Source organism: Pseudopodoces humilis, chromosome 3 (genome assembly GCF_049639895.1).
Source record: "Pseudopodoces humilis isolate 2021_Gansu_Grassland_sample_001 chromosome 3, ASM4963989v1, whole genome shotgun sequence".
NCBI classification, from domain to species: Eukaryota; Metazoa; Chordata; class Aves; order Passeriformes; family Paridae; genus Pseudopodoces; species Pseudopodoces humilis.
Window position 1 is genome coordinate 45,821,248 of NC_142202.1, and position 23,881 is coordinate 45,845,128.

The 23,881-nt window shown below is 35.6% G+C and overlaps 1 protein-coding gene across 6 annotated transcripts in view; it reads left to right on the plus strand.

Moving 5' to 3' along the window:
• The window catches only part of RYR2 (ryanodine receptor 2), a 380,370-nt gene extending 372,265 nt beyond the window's left edge, over nucleotides 1-8,105 (plus strand). For all 6 annotated transcript variants that reach the window (XM_088053181.1, XM_088053183.1, XM_088053184.1 and 3 more), the window contains 5 exons: nucleotides 703-859; nucleotides 2,584-2,648; nucleotides 3,403-3,503; nucleotides 4,985-5,036; nucleotides 6,681-8,105. In XM_088053181.1, coding sequence (XP_087909307.1) covers nucleotides 703-859; nucleotides 2,584-2,648; nucleotides 3,403-3,503; nucleotides 4,985-5,036; nucleotides 6,681-6,776 — 471 coding nt within the window. In that variant the 3' untranslated portion in view covers nucleotides 6,777-8,105. The remainder of the gene's footprint in view (nucleotides 1-702; nucleotides 860-2,583; nucleotides 2,649-3,402; nucleotides 3,504-4,984; nucleotides 5,037-6,680) is intronic.
• Nucleotides 8,106-23,881: the final 15,776 nt, after the last annotated feature.

Sequence of the window (23,881 nt, forward strand, 5' to 3'; positions counted from 1 at the left end):
GTAGTTTTCAAAGCTGCCTAAAGAAAAAAACAATCCCCTGCTCTAGATCTCTAGAGAGTCATACCGTAATTTTCTTTTAAATTGTAACATGATAAAACTGGAAATTCTGTATTGTCAGCATCCCAGGCAACTGTAGTGACAGACCTATTACACCACTTTTCATATCATAGTTTCACAGTATTATTCTCAGACATTTTCAGTCATTAGCCTGTTCTCTGCACAAGCGTTCACAAAGATTTTTTTTGCTTGGCTGTGGGGTTTTTTGTTTTATTTTGGCTCGGGGAGGAGGGCTGGTTTTTTTTAAATTTGAATTTGAAACACTAAAAATGGGGCAAATAATTCACTTTTGAGCTAGGAAATTGGAAAAGGAGATGGCTATGGTAGTGATGATATTTCCTGTTTACACTGCTGAAATGATTTTACATGAATCATGGGGTGCTGCTGAGCTTCTGGTAGTTGAACTTTTGATCTTATTGAACTGCTACATAATGACAGAACATGAAATACTGCAGCTTCAGCTGCACAGCAGCATTTCCTCTCCATAAGAAATATGCATAATCTCAAAGGAGACAAAATGATGGCTTGACCTATCATAGTTCCTAGACCACAGACCAGTTCTACCATTTCCTGAATTGGTAACTCTGGGAATTTTTACTTTTAGTTGCAAACAGCCTTTGTATCCCTTTGTTTTGTCTTTTCTAGTGCTACATGTTTCATATGTATGTTGGAGTACGGGCAGGAGGAGGCATTGGTGATGAAATAGAAGATCCAGCAGGAGATGAATATGAAATCTATCGGATTATCTTTGACATCACTTTCTTCTTCTTTGTGATTGTCATCCTGCTTGCAATTATCCAAGGTATGCATTTGTAATCCACAGTGGGACTGAAAGCACAAACATATTAGTGCAGTGGTAATCACAAACCTAAAATTCAGACAGAATAGCAGGGCAGATAATGAAGGACAGATTTATATAGAAAATCACACCCAGCTAACTCTTATACACTGCTCTTCTGAGCCTCTGTAAAATCAACAGGCTCTAAATGGATCAATAGAAACAAAATACATTTTTTGCCCTAAGAATACTGATGTCACTGCAGTTTCTGTCTTGTCATCGCCCTTTCTAAAAGCCTCCTATAGAAATCTTGTGGCACAACTTAAAATTGTCCTTCAGTGTAACCCATCCTATATAGATAAATCAGTACTGCTGTCAGAATTCTGCTGCCAACAGCTTAAGTTCTTGACTCTCTGGCAGATCTTCTGATTGGTAGTAGTGGTGTGAAAACTGGACCATAGCTTTAAGAGGTTAAATCTTTTCTTACATAAAAATTGCTGTTTTGTGTGATGCCTCCTTATTTGAACAATGTCTAAGAGTAAAAAAGGTGCCTGATATGAAACAGCTTTATGATAGCCTGGTTAATGACAGCAGAAAGTTAGCTTCCATTAGTTGGCTTTGGAATTTTAGGGAAACTATTTGACTGATAGTGCTTCTCACTGTTGTAATCTAGACAGTGGATGCCTTATTTTGGCATATGAAGGATGGATTTTTTTTATTATGCTTTCATTAATTATGTTTATTGTTATTACCTGAAGTACTTAAATCCCTTTTTGTTTTCATACTTTACCTTTAAAATATTGTCAAGGGGTCATTTTTTAATAAATTACACACAAGTTAACAGAAGTATATTCTCAGTTTTGGAAAAATTGATAAATAGTTTTTCTGGGTTCACTTGCTGTCATAAATACTGATACCTCATTGCTTTCTGTCAGCTGACAGCTAACTTATGATAATTTTGACAGCAGTAAAGGTGCTTTCTCATTCACTATGAGGAAATTTAAAAGACAACCTTGAGCTTGTAGTAAATTGTTTATTACTCTTAATCAACAAGGTTTTTTTAAGGAGCTTGGGGAGGGTGGAAAATATTTTATACGCTGAAGTGGCATATTTCATGTGGTTTGTTCCTTCATTTTGTGAGTGGCTGAAGAATAGAGTCCTTTCATGTCAAGTTTTGTGCACAGGAGTGTCAATGGTCATTGTGCAGTTAATCCTTATTTGTATTGGAGTGAGCCAAGGTTATAAGCAGTTTATAATCTGAGCCGTAGAGCCTGTGATTATTTTTCTTCTTCTTTCTGTGTCTCCCTCAAATGACCCCTTACTTCTGTCAGAGCTCCAATAGTGGAACCTTGTGCTACATGACAACCATCATGAGAGAGGAGGCATGGAGCTCTGGGCCTCTCTGCATCTGCCATGTAATAAATATCTCAACTCTGTTAAACGCACAGTATTATTTTTTCTATAGTAGGGCCTTAATCACTGTACACCCACGTATATCCTAATGTACTAAGTCAAGATTAGAGCACTGGGAATAAAACAGAAGTCTGCTTGTCCCATTTCATAATTCAAAACGGTACTGCCGGCCATGTTACTGGTGTTTCTTTGGCTTGATCTTTTTTCTTTATGGTTTTGTCTGCAGAAGATTTTCATTTAATATTCTTCATCAGAGTTATGTTATCCCTGGATTTCCCGTTATTTGTCATAATTCTGTTCTTGAGCATTAACTATAATTTTAACTTAAACCCTAGGTTTAATTATTGATGCTTTTGGTGAGTTAAGAGATCAGCAAGAGCAAGTTAAGGAAGACATGGAGGTAAGAACATTCAGTTGCTGAACCATACCTATTTTCAGATTTCACGTGTGTGTTTTCAGTCAAAATAAGATTTAGAGGTGGATAGTTTTTCAAACTAAGAGGAAAATACAGTCCAGTACATGATCTGATATCATACAATGTGAATTATAATGAATTGCGTGTCTGTGGCTATTTAAGTCTTCTGAATCTTCAAATATAGGTTTCTAACACAGGGTCTTAACACTGCCATGTTACATTTCATCTCAGATGTAATTTTCTTCAGCTAATATATGTGTGAAAGTATCTTGTACTTTGTGGTTTCCTATTCTGTCATTGAAGTATATATGTTAGAAGTCAGGAAAATGTTACAAACCATCTGTGCTTTGTAATGTCAACTTGGAGCATATTCAGTTTCAGCTGGGCAAGCATTGAGGTAAATATTACCATGGGTCACAGTAAGTGCTGCTTAACAGTAAAAATGTCAGCTGTGACCATTGTATACTATTCTGTCTCCTGATACCTGTTCGCTTAGAGCTGGCAAAGATTTATTTTTTTAAACAGTAAGAAGCTATTCTGATGGTAGCTAAGCTTTTATTCAAGTGTTTTTACTGAGGTATGCAGTCTGAATCATTAAAAGAAAAGCCTTTTTGTTCAGTGCATATTATACATGCTGCATTGCCATTTTCAAGAAAATTTTTACCTTTTTTTCTGCCTTTTCTGAAAGCAGAGCAAGTGTTATTTGTAGTGTTGAAGTGCTGTGTATTCTTTCTTGCAGACGAAGTGCTTTATCTGTGGAATAGGAAATGACTACTTTGATACAGTGCCTCATGGCTTTGAAACACACACACTACAGGAGCACAACTTGGCCAATTATTTGTGAGTACACTAAAAATGCACTCTTTGCTAACTCATGATCCTTGCAGCCTTCGCAGGTACCTGATTACCTCTTTTGCATAAGTAATAGTCAGTACTGTTTTGCTTTGGTGTACACTTATACTTTCTGAATGTCTAATTCTGTGGTAGTGACAGCAAGGAATTAAGTTTCATATCCTGCTTTCCAGCTTGGTTTTGGCACAAGAAGTTTGTAGGTGGGAATGAACTTGATATGTGGCTGCAGAGGCCACATTAATTTGAAATTAAAATTGAGTGAGATGTGTAGGGTACAGAGGAGCAGTACGACCTGGCCTGGAGACTGATGGAAAGAGAGAACAAACACAGGAATAGGACAAAAAAAACTTATATTGGACAAAATATTTTGTGTGGAGAGCTGAGGAATGACAAAGAGGACTGGGGACAAAGGCAGGTAGGGGATCTATAAGGACGAGCTAGAAATGAGAGGGATTAACCAAGGGCATCAGGTCCACTTTTGGAAAATCCAGGAAGAGCAGCAGTGACCACTAAACTAAATAAAGCCAATTATCAGATCTACAATCACTATTTCATACTGTTCCTCTCATCTATGGAAATGCAGTGCCAGAGTGTATTTTATACTAGTGCTGTCATTATGAAGCAGGGGATGTGGATTGTGTCTTTGTGCTTTTAAACTCACTGTATACACACAAAATAATGAGACTGCAAAGTAAAAAATGCTTATAAAAACTTTCCACCCACAAAAAAAGCTGTGCAAAGAAAATACATTAAAGCACTATCATACAGGTTTTTGTTCCTATTTACTAAATAGTGAGCAAATAGCATACTGTAGCATACCTGAAGTGCCTCAGCCTGAGGAACTGGGTTTTTTTCTTTTTGTTCATAATCATATTTTATGTTTTTACATATGTTTGGAGAGAATGTCTCTTATGAGTGGAATTTTGAAATTTTGAAACTTGGTGAATGTCAGCTCAAACCCTCAAGACTAATATTTGTTTTATTTAAATTGCACGTTCTTTTCTGCTCATGTTGATCTTGCATACGCTACTAAAATATCCCCAACCTATAGTTTCAACAACAAAAGTCTCTTCGATATCTTCAGCATTTTTTATTCAGTGTGTAAAGAGTAAAAAAATTGCCATTGACCATTTTCTGTCTACTTCCAAGTGGGTTTTCATGGGCAAGGAAATATCTGTTGTAATTTTTGGATTAGAAAGTATAGAAAATCTTCATTTAAGATGAGTTGCTAACTTCATTAAGTCAAACTGACTATTATGCATTTTAATATTCTACTGTTTGAACTGTGAATGTCAGCAGTGTCAGGAAAGTGTTTAATCTGTCCCAGAATAGTATCATAGATAGAAATCTGGAACTTGTAAGTCCATGAACAGCATTATCACTGTACTTGCTGAAGAATATTCATCTCCTTGTGGGCTGCCTAACATTTCCAAACACTCTATTCACAATAGCTGTTTCTTTGCTTGTAGGTTTTTTCTGATGTATCTTATTAACAAAGATGAAACCGAGCATACAGGACAGGTAGGTTGAACAACTCTATTAATGTCAGCTGATTCCAAAATAAAAATCATTCAGGCTTGGAAAAACTAATTTTTTTCTAATGGATAGCCCCTGTATGGTATGGAATTTAATTCTCATTCTTCTAAGTAATTCTTGAGACTTTGTTTGCTCAGTGTTAGGGAGTATCAATTCTGTAGCATTTTCTATTCATTTTTTGGTATCTGAACCTGTTGTTTTTAATTTTTTATTTCCACATAATATAAATACATACTATAAACAAAAATAATGATAAACAGAACATTGAAGCATTCTGTGAAAGCAGCGCTCTTCATTTCTCTCTTTTGTTTCTTTTTATAATGGTTTTTGTCTTTCATTATTATCATCTACATAAAATCTTCTATGTATACATTCCTGAATAAGTCCATATGAAAGAACTTGTGCATATATTTAAAACAAAAAAATATGAACTTTTCTCTGGAGGTTTCTTCTCAAACTTCTGGTGCCCCCTTCAACTTCCTTTAAGTATATTAAAATTTACAGTCTTTCTTTCCTAGTAATAGTCTTTCAGCTGACTAAGCAAGTTCCTGTATTGCAGATCAAAATGCAAAATAACTGAATAGTATCACATATATAGCCCTACAGACTTGGGTCAGAGGGATGAGTTGCTATAAATCTATGTAACTTACTCTTTCTGAACTCTGACGTGTGTGCTGTAATCATGTTATTTGCATAAATTTCAGATTTGTCCAGTACGAGATTTTTTGTGTTTGCTTTGCTATTTTTGAACATCCATTTTTCATTTGAGAATTTCATACTAACTGAGATGTTTAAATGTCTTTTTTATTTTCACTTTCTAATTTCTTGGCAGTGTGTCCTACTGTATTCACTGAAGACAGGTTTCTACTAACTATTCAGCTTTGATACTGCTAGGTTTAGTTTGAAAATTGAATGTACTTCATACTACATAACTTCTAGGAATATGCTTTAGTGGTGGACTTGGCACTAGTTTATGGTTGGATGCAATAATCTAAAAGGTCTTTTCCAACCTAAATAATTTTCAGATTCTGTAAGTGGTGCAACATATGCCCTTTTTATCATGAAAGTTGCATAATAAAAACCATATTTAAGTGGTGTGATTAAAATAGAAATAAACTCACATACTCTTTACTGTTCTTTGGAATGTCTCAAGAAAGAGCCCTACCCAAACAAATAATCAGGAAGTAAGAAATACAAAATGCCACTGACTCAGAAAATACTGACAAAAAAGGTCATTTTGGTTTATGTGTTCTTTGTAAACATGTTCTGAAATGACTGATGCAGAAATTCGGACAAATTTCTATGACAGAAAATATTCTGCTTATCTTGCTATTCGTCTTGTGGCCAGCTTTAATTGAGCTTTACAGTGCTCCTCAATGTGCAAAAAGAACTGAACTACCTGATTCTCTTCTGTGCATTTCTATAGTGCTTTTTGACTGGGTGACAAAAGCCTAAAAGCTATTCTAAACTAATCAAAATCATTAACGTGATTTTGTAGATTGATGTTCAACAACCTGGCGTGCACAGAATCAAAAATGTGAAGTGATATATGAATAAAAGAGAAAAAAAGTAATGCTTGATGATTTCTCATTAAATCAAGTTAAATAATTCAAACTGTGTTTCTTTCAGGAATCATATGTATGGAAAATGTACCAAGAACGATGCTGGGAGTTTTTCCCTGCTGGTGATTGCTTCCGAAAACAATATGAAGACCAGCTCAACTAAGCAAAAATGAGGATTTCTGGACAAAAAATGTCCATGTATTTCCCATCTCTTTTGGGAATGTCTAAAAGATTTCTTAAATCCCCAAAGCTGTGTGCATTTTGGAGCACCAAAGCTCTGTTTTTAATGACCCAACTGCACTTTTATTTTCTTGTGTATTTGCTTTGAGAACACTGGAGTAAAGAACAATGGAAAATTACAGCAACTTTGGAACCAAACCAACCACTTGCACAGGCAAAAGATGTCCCTATACATAACATGCACACACAAGTAGAGACTTGAGACAGCTTATTTTTGAAACTGCCAGATGATACCCTTGTCTAAAAGATCACACATGGGGTGACATGGTAGCAACACTCATTTGGTCTGTTTATTTCATCATCCTGGAAGGAACTAAATATAGTTCACAGAGCACCGTAAAAGATTGATGTGGACACTAAGTTGTGGGGAAATAGTGCCTTACTATATGTGGGTTGAGCTATGCAGAAGATGAGTGCATGATGACATTTTTATTTTTCTTTTTCTTTATGTCTACCCTTCCAATTTAGTATTTATTTTGTGGTTTTGGTGGGTTTGGGAGGAAGGGATTTGATTGTGCACATCTTTTTAATAAGACTGGAGTGTCTCAGGACAAGATTAGGTTATTCTCGTCAAGTTAATTTCACATTTTCCTTCCTCTTTAGCTTTTGCTCTTATTTTGGTAATGCTCTGATACAACACTGCTACTTTATGAAATCTTTGTATGAATACAAGACAGCTGCAAAAAACACTTTAACAAGAAATGTTTCATTGCATGTTTATTATGCAAGTTTAAAACAATCAAAAAACAACCTTCAGAAACAAGTTGATCAACATGAAAAAACATTCACAATAATTATATCCATAGTAATAAAGTGTTGTGGGCTTTATTGTACATCTGGAACAAGTGTCATCAACCAACAATATGAATATATGTTATGAATTTGACAGTAATTTTGGTTTCTTTTTTTTTTTTTCTTTCTTTCATTTCTGCCACCTGTGATCAATAGTGGAGTTGAAGATTTTCTTGTTAAATTATTTTTTAAAAGCAAAGCTGAAGCAATATCCATTCAGGGACTCCATCAGTTGCATCATGAAACACCAATGATGTGTACATTACTCCATTTTGAGTCCTTTTCAATTGTAATGCCAGTCTTTACAAATAAAAAGAGACATTCAGAATGGAAACAAGTTGGTTTTGGTAGCATTTGAAGTCTTTTTAATTGAATCTTTTTATCAATCTCTGAAATAATTTCAACCACATCAAACCAGGATTAAGCTACTCTTTCCTTAATTAAAGGTTTTGGTACTGTTTTTGGTCTTTTGTCCTGGACTTCTTGCTTCTCTATTGCTCTCCTTCATTTCTTTGCAGGTCACAGTTTTGTCATAAAAGAAATTATCGGTACAAGAATTCAGTTATAACTTAAAAAATTAAAAAAATAAAAATTTACAGTTAAGGGAATAATCACGTAAAAATGCTAAAGCTGGATTCTTAAAAGCCAGACTTTCAGTTCTGTGAATTTTGCCAAATTTGGTATCCTGTTCACGGTTGTGGTAAAATTCTCTCAAACTTTGCAAGATTTGAGGCCAGAGGCTGGGCAATTTGGTGACAGTGCAAGGGACAGGTAGAGCATCTGCAATTTGTATTCAGTTTTTAAACCACTCCCACCCAGACTGGAATGTTCAGTCCAGTTCTGTTTCCTCCCTGTTTGGAACAACTTTATAAAGCACCTTTATTCAGCCTTTCTGTGATTTGTGTCTAAGAAATGTGGGGTTGTAGTCATGTTTCTTTTTTGGGTGTACAACATGAGAATAGTTCTTGTCTGACACATGTAGGTACACAGGCTATTTTAGTTTGGCACATTTTGGAGAAAAATATATAGCTAATGATTCTGAGGGATATTTCAAGATTCCTTTATCTTCAAAAGAAATTCAAATGGGCTTTGTAGGTAAATACCAGAATAAATGTGACATGTTTCTTTGGAACCTCAGGTTCCAAGTCCAAGAACTCCTGGGGCATCCTTCCTGTTGAATCCAGTACGCTGCTTAATAAATATTTGTGAAGCCAAACTTAAACACCAGAGGTTTTTTATGATGAGATCTACTCATTATATGGTAAACAGTTTAAATGTGAAAAATCTTCATTTATTAAATCAATTACAGTTGTCACAGGAGCAAATTCCTACATCTAGGAACTGGTTGGGGGAGTTTACAAGATTAGTGTTCAGTGCTGAAAAAGGATTTGGACTTTCTTTAACAGAGCTTCAGACCCTGGTTTATGCAGCCCCCTCTGCAGTGGCTGTAGCTTTCTGTGAGTCCCTGAAACGTAGCATTTCCTGTTTGATGCACCAAGTTTGTCATGGAGAGACTTTATCTTAACAGGTAATTCAACAAAAAAGTGTCTAATGTGCCCTTCTAACAGGATAATATTCAAGCAGTCCACATACTATATAATACACACTGTGGGATACAATTTAATATTGTTCAATTTTTTTAGCCTTAGATGAATTTGGAACAAAAAAATCTTGGATTTTACTGAAAATTAATTAACTTCCTGTGACAAATGCAATGTCTTTGAATTTTTGTGTTGTAAACAATCAACCAATACAGACAATTCACACCTTTAGTAGTTGCATCAAAAGAAATTAACAGTGACACAAGTGTCCTGTGTACTAGTGCAGTTTACAAGAACGGGTGATAATAACATGTCACTTAAAAACTGCAGTTTTAGATCCAAGATTCAAAAAAAAAATGGTGTTTATGCATGTTATATTTAAGGTAAGGTTATACTTACACATGCATTTGTGTATGCTAATGTTTTTTTTCAGCTGTTAGTCGAATTTACTGATTGTGTCCGTAAAACAGCAATTTTCAGGGGAAAATAAAATGTCTTCATTATTGGGAAAAAACCAGACATAATTTTTGCTGTTTATCTCTGAATGTCAAAAAAATTGAGAAGACTTCCAAAACTGATGATCCCAGGATATTAATGTTGATTTCAGCAAAGAAATGAAGAAATGAAAAGCAAGAGGAAAAAAGAGTAGTTGGGGTGTGATTTATTTGTGGAAATTGTTACCTCCTTATATATTGCTCCCTTTAGAGATAACAGTTTTTACACCTTCTTCTGATAATCTGTTCTTATGTCTTTCCTATCCCTTAAAGTTTGAAGCTTATCTGTGTTTTTTTACTGAGACAATCACAGAAAATAGGAAGGGAGAAAATGGTTCTCTAATATCCTTGGCCCCTGCATGACGACAAGATTAGTCCTAATAGCACTAATATGCTATTTAAGTTGTTCAATATTTAAATTTTTACTATCTCCCTGCTGTTGCAGAGCTCTTACTAATATGAATTGCGTTCATGTTTATTTCTATAACTATCATAATATTCTTGCCATCTTCAGAGGTACTGAATAATTCAGTTCACTTACATAATCACCTGTGAAGTATTTATAGTATGTAATATTTTCTAAACTAGAATATTTAATTTTTTTTTTTGTTCATAAGCCAAAACAAATTAAACTGGTGTCCAGAACAATCTTTGTCAAATAGGACATCTATTGCAGAGAGCATGGGTGGGTATATTCTTTGGTTAAATCTAATATTTATGCTCAAAAAAACATACTCTGCAATCTCACTCCTTTAAGTCATAAATACTTTTATTTGTATAATTACTTGCTTTTTTTTCAGTTTTCTTCAGCTTTTCTAAAGCCATGCCAAAGCATAGAAGCTATGCTACAAATAGAATATCAAATAGAATATCAGACTATACAGATCTTAAATAATTTCTCACAGAGAATTTGCAAGCTATTTAATCAAAAAGATGTATTTATTCTTGTTTTAGGGTTTTTTGAAGATTTTTTCTAGATTAGGTTTTTTATTTTCATCTGCATAACATTTTAAATGTATCCATGCAACTCCTTCCATTTTACTCACAATTATCTTTTTGGTTTGGATATTGTTTATTGATGTTTAGGCAAAAGGATGCATCTCTCTTATGTGGCAGAGAGGACCTTTCTCAGCAGTAAGTGAAAATCTCCATCAGCCAAACAGCATCCTTCTGTGTCAGTGGAGGTCAGGAGTTGATGCAGTTCTTGTTATCAGCAGCTTGCTTTTGTAGTAACATGGCTATGATCTAACCTGCAGTTGCAAAGGCTTAACCTATTCATTTTCTCCTGGATGGGAACACCTGAGCTAAAGTTCTCATGAAAAGAACAAGCTGAAATTTTTGGAATGGAAGGGGGAAAAGCTGAAAACCTCACAATTAAAAGAAACTGAAGGTCATTTATGCTGGGCCATTGTGTAAATGCTCCAAGTTTGCTTGCAAGATGCAGTCACTGACTTTCTCTGTAGAAATTGCAGTTACACAGAATAAATACCTCTCCATCTAAATATATTTAAAGTAAGAACCTTTGGAATGCTGAAAGGATGGCTAAAGAATTCTGGATTGTGAAACTGAGAACTGAAATAGATCAAAAAGTTTTGGTTGGTTGTAGCGTGCTGGCTGTGGCTGGGGAGATAATGAATCCATGACTTGTGCTTCAGGTGCTCATGAGGCAAAACAGCCTCGTTTATTATTCAGAACTCACTTAAATACTCAGTTCAAATTTCCTGGGCTAGACAGCCATTGGCTGATAGTTCTCTCCCTGCCCAGTGTCCTGGGCAGTGGTGTGCAGTGGTTCAGACATGAATTAGGCTAGCCAAGCTAGATTTGTGTTATGGCTAGATTTACTTTGTCCAGTCCAGACCAGCTGCACTGTGACACTACTGCAACAGTTGATTGTTTTTAATGCAGTGCTAGGAGGATAGAATGAAACTGTGTAAATTGATTGCACTGAAAAAATAGAACCGTGCTAGGAGAATCAGAGAAGGGAAAATCCTCAGGTCCTGTAACTCCAAGTGAATAAATGGAAAAAGTGTAAAGGGTTATGCACTGTTACATTTCTTCAGAGATTAAAAAATTGCAGTAATTTTGAAGAAGTGTTGTTCTCAGTGTTATCTGCATGACAGGCACAGTGTGGCTCAAAGAAGTGTTACTCTGTGAACCATGCTGTGCCTGTCGTGCAGATCAGCTGGAAAGGAGGAGAACGGATGACATCTGGCTTAAACAGTGGCATCCAGTGAGGCTGCTGTTCCCTCCTGTGGTAATGCGCTCATGCTATGCTCAGTGCATCCAGTTCCAAAGGAGCCCCTTCCCATTTCCCTCAGTGCCAGGGGAAGGAAGACAGCTGAACATCTGTGTTCTCTCTTTGGTGTTGTCGGCTCAGTCCTCTGGCAGCAGGCCGTGCACCGCTGTAGCTGCTGGTGCGCACTCACTCGCAGACGCTTCCTCGTGAGAACAAATTGAAGTTAAATTGATTAGACAGCTGCTCAGCGCTGACAGAAAGGCATGTCCTTTGATTGTGTGGTCTGTCCTAATGGAAGGAAAGTTGAAAATTCAATGACTAGGAAACAGAAAAAAACGAATACCACTGGACCGTATAGCGGCACTTGATTTTTGGCTCTGTCCAAATAAGATAAAATTTCAGGTGCTAAGTAAAATACTGTGAATTTTTTAGGTATCTGCAATCTGTATTAAAATAAGTGACTTGATAGTTTTGATGTAACTACTGATCTGTTTTAAAGTACTTTGCAATGTTACCCTAAGGTATTAATAAACCAAGTTGTTGATTTTGAATATTAATCATATAATATCTCAAGTTGGAAAGGACTCATAAGAATCACCACAGCTTGATGTAGTTCCTTGTTTAAAAATATTATCATCCTTGATGATCATCTATGTACCCAATTCTAAGCCAATTCAAGTGATAGGGAAAATTATATATTTATCATTCTCTGAAGCATGATGTTTCAGAAAAGAGCAGTGGTTCATAGTGTTCTGTCCACATCTGGAAGACCACTCTGTCTTTAAATAAATCTGACAGAATGGAATGAACTTTGGACAGGAAATACTGACACTGGATTTATTTTCTTCACTGATTCTTTATGCTTGAACGAGTGTAGAATTAATAATAATTTAAATACAAGAATGTAAAGATACATCCATAATCTCAGAATTTGTCTCTCCCTGATTTAGCTTTCTTTATTCTTGACTGTAATGAGGCAATTTTTCTTTCTATTTGCTCAGACTTCTGCCCCATATCAAGAGGTTAATATCACATACTTTGCAGTACTTGGAAGTAATTATATACAAAGGCCAAAATAATCCTGGATCATTTCAGAGAAAAACTCAATATAATTTTCCTAACTGACAGTCCTTGGCAATATATGAAATGCATTTCTTGTTTAAATTTTGCTTCTGCAAATGATTTCAGAAGCCCTCTGGAGTGTCGCAGACTGGAAATCATTGTTTTTATCTTTTTCCAAACCTCTATTTGTCTGAATGTTGCTTAACATCTAAAAAGTATGCAAATATAAATTAGGAACTTTCTAGAACTGAATGCTAATAGCAATCTCCAAGGTATATAATCAATAACCTGTGCACTTTTTACTTCTGTCTGCATCATGGAGCTGATGTGTAATTAATTACTAATTAGTTACAATGTTTTTATAAGGAATCTTTGTGCAGGCTGAATTACAGTAGCCTCTTATCTGGACTTATTTGATTGTAAAAAAATAATAATCAAAATAATTAATATGCCTGCAAGACTAATGTATCTTTCACCTAGATCATTCTTATTCAGGCTATGAGCTCCTTGCCAAAGGAATCCAACAGACTTAGAAAGGACTGAGAGGTTATCTGAATAATACTGCTCAAAATGTTCTGCCTGGGAGAATTGCTAAAAAAACAATTCACATTAAATTCTCCTGTTGTTTGCAGTTTGATTTGTCAGTTGGGGCAGTGTAAACTACAAGAATCAGTAACAGTGAAAGGAAGTTACTGTACAAGGCTGTTTTATAGTTAACAGTTTGCATATATGAGCAGCCCTTGACAAACTGTGGCCCAGTTATCTGGTTTATCAGTTTAACCATGATTTGTGTGTAGAAACAACTGTGCTGTTTTGACCAAGTTGACCTAGAAGCAGTAAACAAACTTACTTCTTGTGCTTGTCATCTTACCACTGTAGGCTGGCTAAACTCGGATGTCCCAGAGCCCTACTCACATTATCTGATACCTCTTTTTGCCTTTGCATCCTCATTGTATCTTGCTGTGGCTTAATTTGTGTTCCCATGGTTTGGATAATTTTTATTACCTGAGATCCTTTGAAGTTTCTTCACTCTATGTAAATTGTTACATGCTCCAGAAACTCACGAGAGTATAGCCAGGGGGATCTAAGTGATGCACTAGAATTAACTGAGCATGGAGATGTTGGGGAAAAGATGGATTCTAGCTGAGGCAAGTGGATCTAGGGTGCCATGTTTCTAGTCCACATGTTCCCTTCTTCTTTTCTGTGGACAAAACATACACAGAGAAATTATACAAATTGGTGTAGTGGCATGGGAGCAATGAAGGACTTCAAACAATCATAAAATCAGGAAGTGGCAATCTTGGGAAAATAAAGGAACCAACTCACAAAACTTTATACAAACCAGGGTAGTAAATAGTCAGGAGCAGGCAAAAGGAATTTTTTTGACAAAATGGATATTATTCCAGTCACATACCCAGAGAACACAGAAGAACTAATGTGTGTGATGAGGTAGATATTCTGTGTATATTCTGACGGTGCTATGTGTGTATGGCAGGGTTGGATACATTGCAGTGACAGCATGCTTAACTGTGCAGTAATATATGGCATAACCAACTGGAAAAGGGAAATTCTGGCATAAATACTAATTAGAGAAGAATTAGCATTTTGAGTGGAAAATAATTTTAGATGCATACAGATATTGTTGGATACTTTATCACTGTTACTATATGGTGAAATGATAGAGTACCCTCCTAATATTCAAAATTAGCTTAATATGGGACCTGAAAAGATTGATGTTTCTGTGTATTGCTTTTGCAATTCACCTGTATTCTTAATATGATTCAAATTAATTAATTTGGTCTAATTTGGAGACATAAAATAAGCATAAGAATAATGTTGGGAAGAAATGTTTATTTCGAGTCTTGTAACCCCATAGCTTTTTACAGTTTAACTGAAACAGTGAATCTCCCAGATTTTCTCATGAATAACAATACAATGTTACAGCCACAAAAGGAAATCAATTTCTCAGGAAAACAGTGTCTTCTAAAAATTCATGAGGACTGTATTGATCTGATAAGTATTTCTGCTTTTCTCCAAGGAGAACAGCCTTTGAAAGCTGTTGTTATTGTGTTCTTAAAGACAATTCTTTTTTGAGAGGGTCGGGGGTGGAAGTCAACAGAACAACAATATGAAGCTTGATTTCATTCAGAGATTATACTCTAATTGGAAATCAGAATAATAATCCCTTCCCATAGTTTTGTTAAAGGTTTGACTAACTGTCTTCTGAGCCATTTGCACTAGCTTTGCATAAAGGGCAGTTTCATTGGATAGGATTCTTCCATTTATAAAAGGGATTACTTTGGGAAAATATCACACGGATCAAATACAAGAAGCAGATGTCTAGAAAACCATGAGTGTCCTGCTGAGAGTGTTTGGGAATTGGTTGTGCTAGTCTGCATACAGTGGAGAAGGGGACTAAACTGGTTCCTGGGATTTAGTCTGGGAATTAGGAAAAATCTTTTCACTGGAAGAGGGGTGCAGCACTGGAAAAAATGTCCAGGGACTCCCAGCCTTGGAGATGTTCAAAGTTCATGTCTGAGTAGAATGCTTAAATGCGATCCAAAAGTTTTATCCAAGCAAGACTGCTTTGATTCTGTTGGACAGAGACATCAAACGTGTTCTTTTTCTTAAGCCTCCAGTCACAGGGACAGTTAATTTTGGATACAGGCTGTGGGGCTTTGCGTCCATTTAGTCAGACATAGTACAGCCGCTCTACTTTTGTGCTTTAATACCTGTCCTAAGAGTTTGTATAGAGCTTATTTTTTTCCCAGAAGTTGACTGTGATTTAGAAAGGTGATGAATGTGAGAAAGGCTTTTAAAACGGAAGTAACTTTTTTTTTCTTTTTTACCTGAACAAAATTTTTAAATTCTCAAAATTTTCAAAGTAATTTCAAACTTTCCTCCATGAAAAGGAATAGCACAACTCCCCTTGGAAAGTAATAATCTGAGAATATAACTTCTTGATGACAAAGCCATTGTTATGGGTCTGTGCCTGTTGGAAAGAGATTGAAGTGTGTCTGACTGAAATTGAAGACATTGAAAGAGATTGCAGTGATAGTACTCCTAAGAGAAGGCTATTAGGAAACAAATTTGACAATAACTTTCATTTCTGTTTTCTTCTGCCCTCTTTCAGCTGTCATAGTCATAAATAAAAAATTATTTTTGTTTCTCAAAATATCCTCCTGTAACCTATTACTTTACTATTCACAGCATTAAAAGGTTTGTCCTCAAACCCAGAAAGAACAGGCAGCTAAAATGACCAACATTCTTCTAAAAAATGCAAATTGTTGCCCTGTCAAGATTAATTGCAAAGAACACAATCAGAGATTAATATTGCAAATTACATTTAAGTGTCTGTTAGTCAAAACAGGTTTTATGGGATAAAACATGTCTAAGCATTCATGCATAAATAAGTAGGTAGTAAAATAAGATTCACAAACTAATCATAATCAATGGAAGAAAGATGATCACTAATTATTATCAAAACCCTTTATGGGAAAAGGAAATTTTTTAGAATATGTATTTAATGACTTAGACAATTAGATGTGTTCTACAGAAACGTAGAAAAGCACTCAAAATGGAAAGCTCATTTATAATGTAATAAGGTTTCTGAAATTTATCTTTTCCCTTGGTAAAAACAATTTAAAATACAGGATTTCTATTAGACTTCTTTAGAATGCTTCTTTGTTTACACAGAGCAGGGAGCAACCTCTAGCTAAACAGGACTTTTTAAAACAAAAACAAATCTAGAATATAGTGAGAAAATGTTTGTGTTGCCCCAGTTTTAGAAACGGCAGGATTTGATAGAGGGCAGATACATCCCTTAGCACTGTTTGTGTGGCAGAATTCTGGCATGCCCTCTGCTTGTGGCTGCAGGAACTCATGGGCTGGATTGCAGCTGCCTTGCATGCTGAGAAATGCTAAGCCTCTTTTATATGCTTGACTGTAAGCAATCACCAGGCATGCAGCAAAGACCAGCCAGTGGGGAATTAGAGACATAAAAATTATCTTCTCAGCTCCTCTGGCATGTTACAGACACAGGTAGAACATAGTTATTAGCAGGATTTACCCACTGGGAACTATGGCAGTTTTGTAATTGAAATGCAATAATTGAACCACGCAGCCCCATTGTAAAAAGAATTCTGGAAAAAGAAACCCCACAGAAAAAACACAAGGCTTCCATGCATCTTAGAGAGTTTTGAACAGGCTAGCCCTTATGACAGTGAGCAGCTTGAGGAGACACTTCCATTTTTGGAAAGGATATTGAAGAATTTATCTGTTAATCTGGTGAATGGTTATGAGTGAGAACTTCCTTCTTTACACTTCAATATAAGATAGAAAGATATAAAAGTAGCCTCAGCTCTCTCATTCACAAGAAAGAATAAATAATGAAAGAATAAATAGTTTGTGTGTATAAAACTTGAAGCTTGATATTTGCAAGTAACCTCAGTCCTTTTAATAATGTGATTATTGCTTTAGAAAAGTGACAGAAACATATTTTATTTAAAAAGAAAAAAATCACGGTGACATCACCAGGTTATCATTTCCCCCCTTCATTTATACCTAGTCCTTTTTTGTACTTTTGTATACCTTTGACTTGTGGAATGTCTGATTCCCAGAGTGAGTTCCCAGCTGAACTGCCATTCAGGCTGAGACCCTGGTGCACACCAGTGTGGGGTGTCTGTGGTAGAGTCTCTTGGGGACCCTGATGCGCTGCACAACTCAGGGGGATCAGTCTGGTAAATTAAATGAAGAGCATGCTAGCACCCTGGAGCAGCATGTGGCATAGTTATACAGCTTTTTAATCAGTTGTTTCAGAAATAAAATAATTTTTAAAACAACTGTTTATTTATATATGTAAGAAACCAATGCAATATATGACATATATATATATATATACATATATATACACATATATATGATATGTGTTGTCTAAATAGATACATAACACTTACTTTCTCTGAGTTTTTTGGTCTGGAAACCAATTCCCAATTACCAACAAGCTGTGCAAAGAGATTCTGGTATTTTTCCTGTTTACTTACTTTCAATTTGTGGTAATTTCTTGACTGCCAAAAGAGGAAAAAGGATTTCTATTCAGAACTACCTACTTTTCCTTGAAACTTATTAGCAAATGTATGATAATTTGCTTTAAATGCTTGCTTTTCCCAATCCTTTTTCATTGTTTCAAATGCTAATCCTTTTTTTTTTTTTGTCATATGTTTTTGCTTGGTTAGTGGTTAACCTTTTCCCCCTGAGGATTCTGTCAGTCACAAAGCTGTTCAACTGTCTCTTGGAAAAACAGAATTATGACATTTTCACCTGAAAATTTATGAGGTTTATTTTCTCACATCTGTATTTATTATTTTATTATTTCTGGGTTTTTTATTATTATTAAATAATCTCTAAACTCTCTCTAGATACCAAAGTTTTCCAACAAAAAATTTAGAGTAACATGCTCACCACTTAAATGAATGCATTGTATATCAGACATGAAGGAAGAGCATGCAATTAAAAATAATGATCCAATGCCATTCCAAATTTTTATTACCTCCAGTAATCACTAAATTTGGAACATTATGACATACTTACAGCTGCAATGAAAACATGTCTTCACTTGAGTAGTCTACAGTGTTCCTGTTAATGTTAACTGAGTGTAGTTATTCATACAATTTCACTTAAAGAGTCGAATATAAACCAATCAAACATAATTCCCTCTATAAGATTCCTTTCATGCCTCAAAAAACAAGCATCAGTGAAGAACAAATGAGTCAAAAATTCAGTTTTTTTGCTTAGTATCTTTTCATGTTTCATTTAACAAATATTGATTGTTGTGTTGTATCAATGTAATGAAGACTTGGTTATTTAATACTCTTGGAAAAATTCCAGGTATGTTGATGTGGGGTGGGTTTTCTCATATAGATATATCAAACTGAGATCCCAGTTCCTGATATGAGAAAAGCTTTAGAAATCCTGCAAGAAGTAAAAAAAAACTTTGGTCCTGAAAATAGTAACATTCAGATCTGGGGCTTTGCATTTAATATGTTGTCCTTATGAAATTGTTTTAGATATCACTACACACTCTTACTGTTTCATTCACTCTCATTAGTTGGCACCAGAAATTTCTTGTTTTGGTTCACATAGAACCTTCCGTAGCCTTTTCCAGCCAAAGAGGCCAGTGGCAGTTTTAAAGGAGCACAGGTTGTGAGAAAGAGTGGCCTCTGAATTTTGTGAGATTACTCTGACTGAAAATGTTGAATTCACTTTCCTTCACAAATTTTTGAAAGAAAGAGCTTAAATTTAATATTTTTGTTCTGCTTTTTTTGTATAGAATATCTTATGTTTTATACAGTTGCACACAACAAATTGTATTTGAAGAGAACATATCTTTCAAACATCCTACTTTTTTTATATTAAAAATAATGTTTTATTCTGTACAGAAACAAACTTTTCCATATTTATTTCAATACTTGACCAGCCTCAATTATAGAAATTAAAACCTTATTTATAGTTACTTCATCAAGTACAACAAAAAGGAATTTTTCTATACTTTACCTATTTAAACTTTATTTTTTCTAAAGCGCTTTTTCATACTCTGTTTTTCACACCCACAAAGATTATTTTCTATTGAGTCATCTCTCAATGTGGTTTTGATAAATTAAGCACACTGAATTCTGTACAACTTTAAGATGATTTCTTCAGACCTCAATTTTTTTGAAAACCATGTTTTTTCAAGCATGATCAGGAGAATCATATGCACTGTAAAAGCATACACAGAGAATCAAGTGAGCATGCATATGACTTCTTTATGCTGCCAGGGTTTGGTTAAATCCTTTTGATAGAGGCATCATGCTGAAAATGTGACTATATTTGCTCAGATAAGATCACATTTGCATATTTTCAAACCCCACTGGTTTCCAGGTTAAGGTGAGATTGTATTTATTATTTGTGAACGCGTGACTTCAAGCTATTCAAAATGACAGTCAAAATACAAACCCTTGTGTGACTGTCTTCTCTTCATTGGTGTGCTGTTTTCCTCTTGTAAGAGGTGTTGAGCTGTTGGGTAACAGCATTTAAACTAATTTCCATTAAAGTACTACTGCTGGTTACCCAACACTAATTGCAGCAGAATGCCTTGTGGAAGTTTTCACTTCTCTGTCTTCTAAAATGTTGCCAGAAAATGTTCTAGGTTCAATTTATAAAAGGAAAATAATTAATGATTTATGTTCTCTCTTTTTGCAAGTAGTCTGTCTTTCAAAGGTGTCTGAAAAACCTTGGGATATCAATATTCATCACCAAGCCAACAGCTCCCTAACTTGCCTGCCCCAAGTACCCCAGGGTGCTTTCTGTTCCTTTCCTCCTTGCTTTCTGTAGGGTTCCTTTGGAGGACATTTTGGTAATGACTTCTAGATGTTAGAGCCTTAGGAACTTGGTTAGTATGGAAAGGGTCCTTTATTCTAACATTAGCTGAGTTTCTCCTCTAAGGGGCTAATAATGCCTTTTCAAGAATTTTATTATAAGTAGAAGCCAGACTTCACCTCTCTTGATGACACTTCTCTTTGAAGGATTTGATCTTTCCATCAACATCTGTTATTGTCCCCTCCTGAATTCCTCTTAAAATGCTTAGGAGGCCCAGAGGAAGAGACATTTTAGCTGACATTTGGAAGTCAGTTTTTTTACTTACCTGATTTCTTTTCTGGTTTTGGATGCCTTTCGTTCTTGTTTCCATTCAAATTAATTCATGTGTATGTAGCTGCACTGATATTTTAGCTGATATTTTGTGGCACCAGATGAATTCCCTGCAGAAGTGTGACAACCACAGCAGCCTCCTCAGGAAAGGCAGTACTCCCTGTGGGATAAAGGATGTGACCAAGTGCCAGACCTGCCTCCTCCCGACTCTCACTGGTAGCACACGTAAGGGATAAAGTGTGTGAGTAAGTTATAACAAAGCCGTTCGCTGCCAAATTCCAGCCATGATGGAGTGCAGCAGGAGGACACAGAGGTCAATGCCTGCAGTAGCTCTGTTCAGGACCACAGAGGTGCCATCACTATCCTTTTTGGCAGTGTTCTATTCACCCCTTTGTTTGCACGTACCATACTGCAATGCGAATAGCCCCTAAAATTACTCTGTTCAATGTTTCAGGGCTACTTTACTGGACAATTTATAGCAATTTCTTCCATCAACTTTGGCTACTGACTTTAGATGCTACTTCTTTGATTGCTGTTATTTTCCTTTGTGTTGGAAATGTTGTATCCATCTCCTGAGCTCTTGATGTGAATACTTCACGGTAATTCTAAAAAGAGCATGTCGTGTTCATATTTCACATTTTAAAAATGTACTTTATAAAGGGAACCTGATTCCAGAGCTTGAAATAGCAATTTTTCATGTGAAAATAATTCAGTAGCACATTGGTTCTTAAAGACAAAAGCCTGTATAATAATTTAAGCATTTATGTAGGCCTAGCATCTTTTAGTGGTTCTGACATAACTGCTTGATTAAAGATGCCCAGAGAAGATTAATGACTGCAGTAAGTATATGACCTTATGGCATCTCATAAAATTGTTCTCTGGAAGTTTAATGTAGGCTTAATAAACAGTAATTATTCCTTCCTACCATATGGCTGATACCAGATACATGAGGATGGAACCCACTTGAAATACTATTCATAGTCTCAGGTAAGTTGGATAAAAACATTAATTACTTGTATCATAAGACGTGATTGCCCCTAGGGGAAATGTCATGTTAATAAATACACTTGCTTTCAATGTCAGAAGAGTTGAGAAATGTGAAGCATTTTTATTTCTGTACAGATACTTTTTTGAAAGATGGATAATTATTATTTCAGTTGAAAACAAATTTATATGAGAAATCACAAAAAATAAGAGCTAGAATTTAGAAGTTATTTTTTGCATGTAAAAACAGATATAAACAGGTGAAAGATGCTTATTTTATGAATGTATGCCTAAGATTTTGGGTGCTTATTCCTTTGGGTATTCATTGATTCTAGCTGGAGGTAATCAAAACCAATGTCAGTGGCAAGCTGACAACCAGAATGTTCTAAAAGAACAATAAATCAGATATTTCAGATCTTTCTGGAATCAGTTTACACTGCTGTACACCAAAATCATGCATCTGAGCCCTGGGAATGAACTGAATTTTTTGGAAGTTCTGTATTATTTGAGGTTGAAAGTAGCATTACAGATTGTTTAACTTTTAACTTTTTAACCTCCTTAGGTGATAAAACCCACGTGGCCTCTTAGGTGATAAAGACCACGTAGGCTGCATCTATGAAGGTTCCTTCACATGATCTGATCCATCCTCTGGAGAAGGTTGTTTTTCTCTGTCTCTTCAGACCATATAGCTCTCCATAAATAGTTCATGCTTTCACACAGGAAAATACAGTATCATAATTTATTATACCTTATTGTATGTGTGAAGTACTATGTTTTGAGTCAATAGCACAATAATAGAAGAGCACAGAAAATGCTCATTCTCTTCTGTGATTTTCTTATGTTACTGTCTTAAAATACTCTTGCATGGTTTGAATTCCCTGCAATAATAATAGTTGCTTACTCAGAGTCTCAAAAAAGTGAATGTTTGTCAGATCGTATTAATCAACATCTGTCAGATTTATGCTCATCTTCTCTCTTCAACATAGAGCTTGTTTCCTCCATATTTGTTTTTGTTTTCTTTCTTCTGTGAAAGTGTATCAGATTTTTCCTGTGAAAAAATGGGTCAACAAATAATTTAAAATGAGAGTTTGACATAATGCCCTTTAGAGAAATGCTCTTTCAGTGACTTTATAAATACAAATACACCAGTAAAGGTCCAGTTTTGTGGTCAGAGGTAATATATCAAAGGTTAGCACTAACTGAAGACAAAATGAATCCCACCGTTTAGTTCAGTAGGAGCTGAGTTAGTCTGCATGTATTTTGTTGCCCTTAAACAGAGATGGATCTAGCTAAATTTACTGGTTATATTGAGGTATTTCAAATTACTTTTTTTCTACATGTGAACCGTATGTGTTTGCTGTATGTCATCTTGGCTTTACAGATCCTGTGCACTCATTTTAGTGGATCCCAGGGGAAACTTGCCCTTAATGCTGTTTGTGTTAATGTTGGAAATTCATTTGTTGCAAGAGTTAATCTCACTGCAGTAAGATTACTGTAGCTTTTTCACTGGGAATCAGATAGACAAAATGAGCTATCTTGTGACTCCTGCTTGCTTGTGTAGCAGCTGAGGTCTCGCTGAGGTTGGTCCTTCTGCTCTCAGTTCTGTGTGACTGGGGTGGAGGGGAGGACAGTAGTGCCAGACTTCAAGGCAGGCCAAAGTGGAAAAAATAAGGTGTCCAACAAGCTGTCCAAGGACTTCTCCCCTGTGAGTGGAATAGCCTTCCAGTTTACTGTAGTTTAGTAAAAAGACTGTTGCTCATAAGACCGATTTCAAACCTTTTTGTCACTTTGATTTCACATAATCATCAATCTGAAAGACAGTGGGTGTTAACTAGTCTTTATTCTGTTCTGCATTGCAGGAAATCATACTGCCCTCCCCAACAGAGTAGATGAAGAAATAGACATCTGTGAAAATATTTACTGAAACTATTGCAACTTCTTGTACAGCAGGAGTTGTGATGAAGTGAATGTTTAATAACTACCATTATTAAATCCTTGATGGATATGTGTTTACTTATTTATACAGACACATGGATACTTCCGGGGTGGATATACTGTGGGAACTTTGAGAGGAAAGAAAATATCTGCAGTAGCAATTTGTGAAATTATAAAACATTGCCACTGGAATATTTTGAAACGTGCAAGAAGGAATGTTCAAATGAGAAGAGCAAGGAGCGTGATGCCTGCTCTGCTCCTTCAGACACACGTATTCGTTTGCTTCAACACGTTTTTG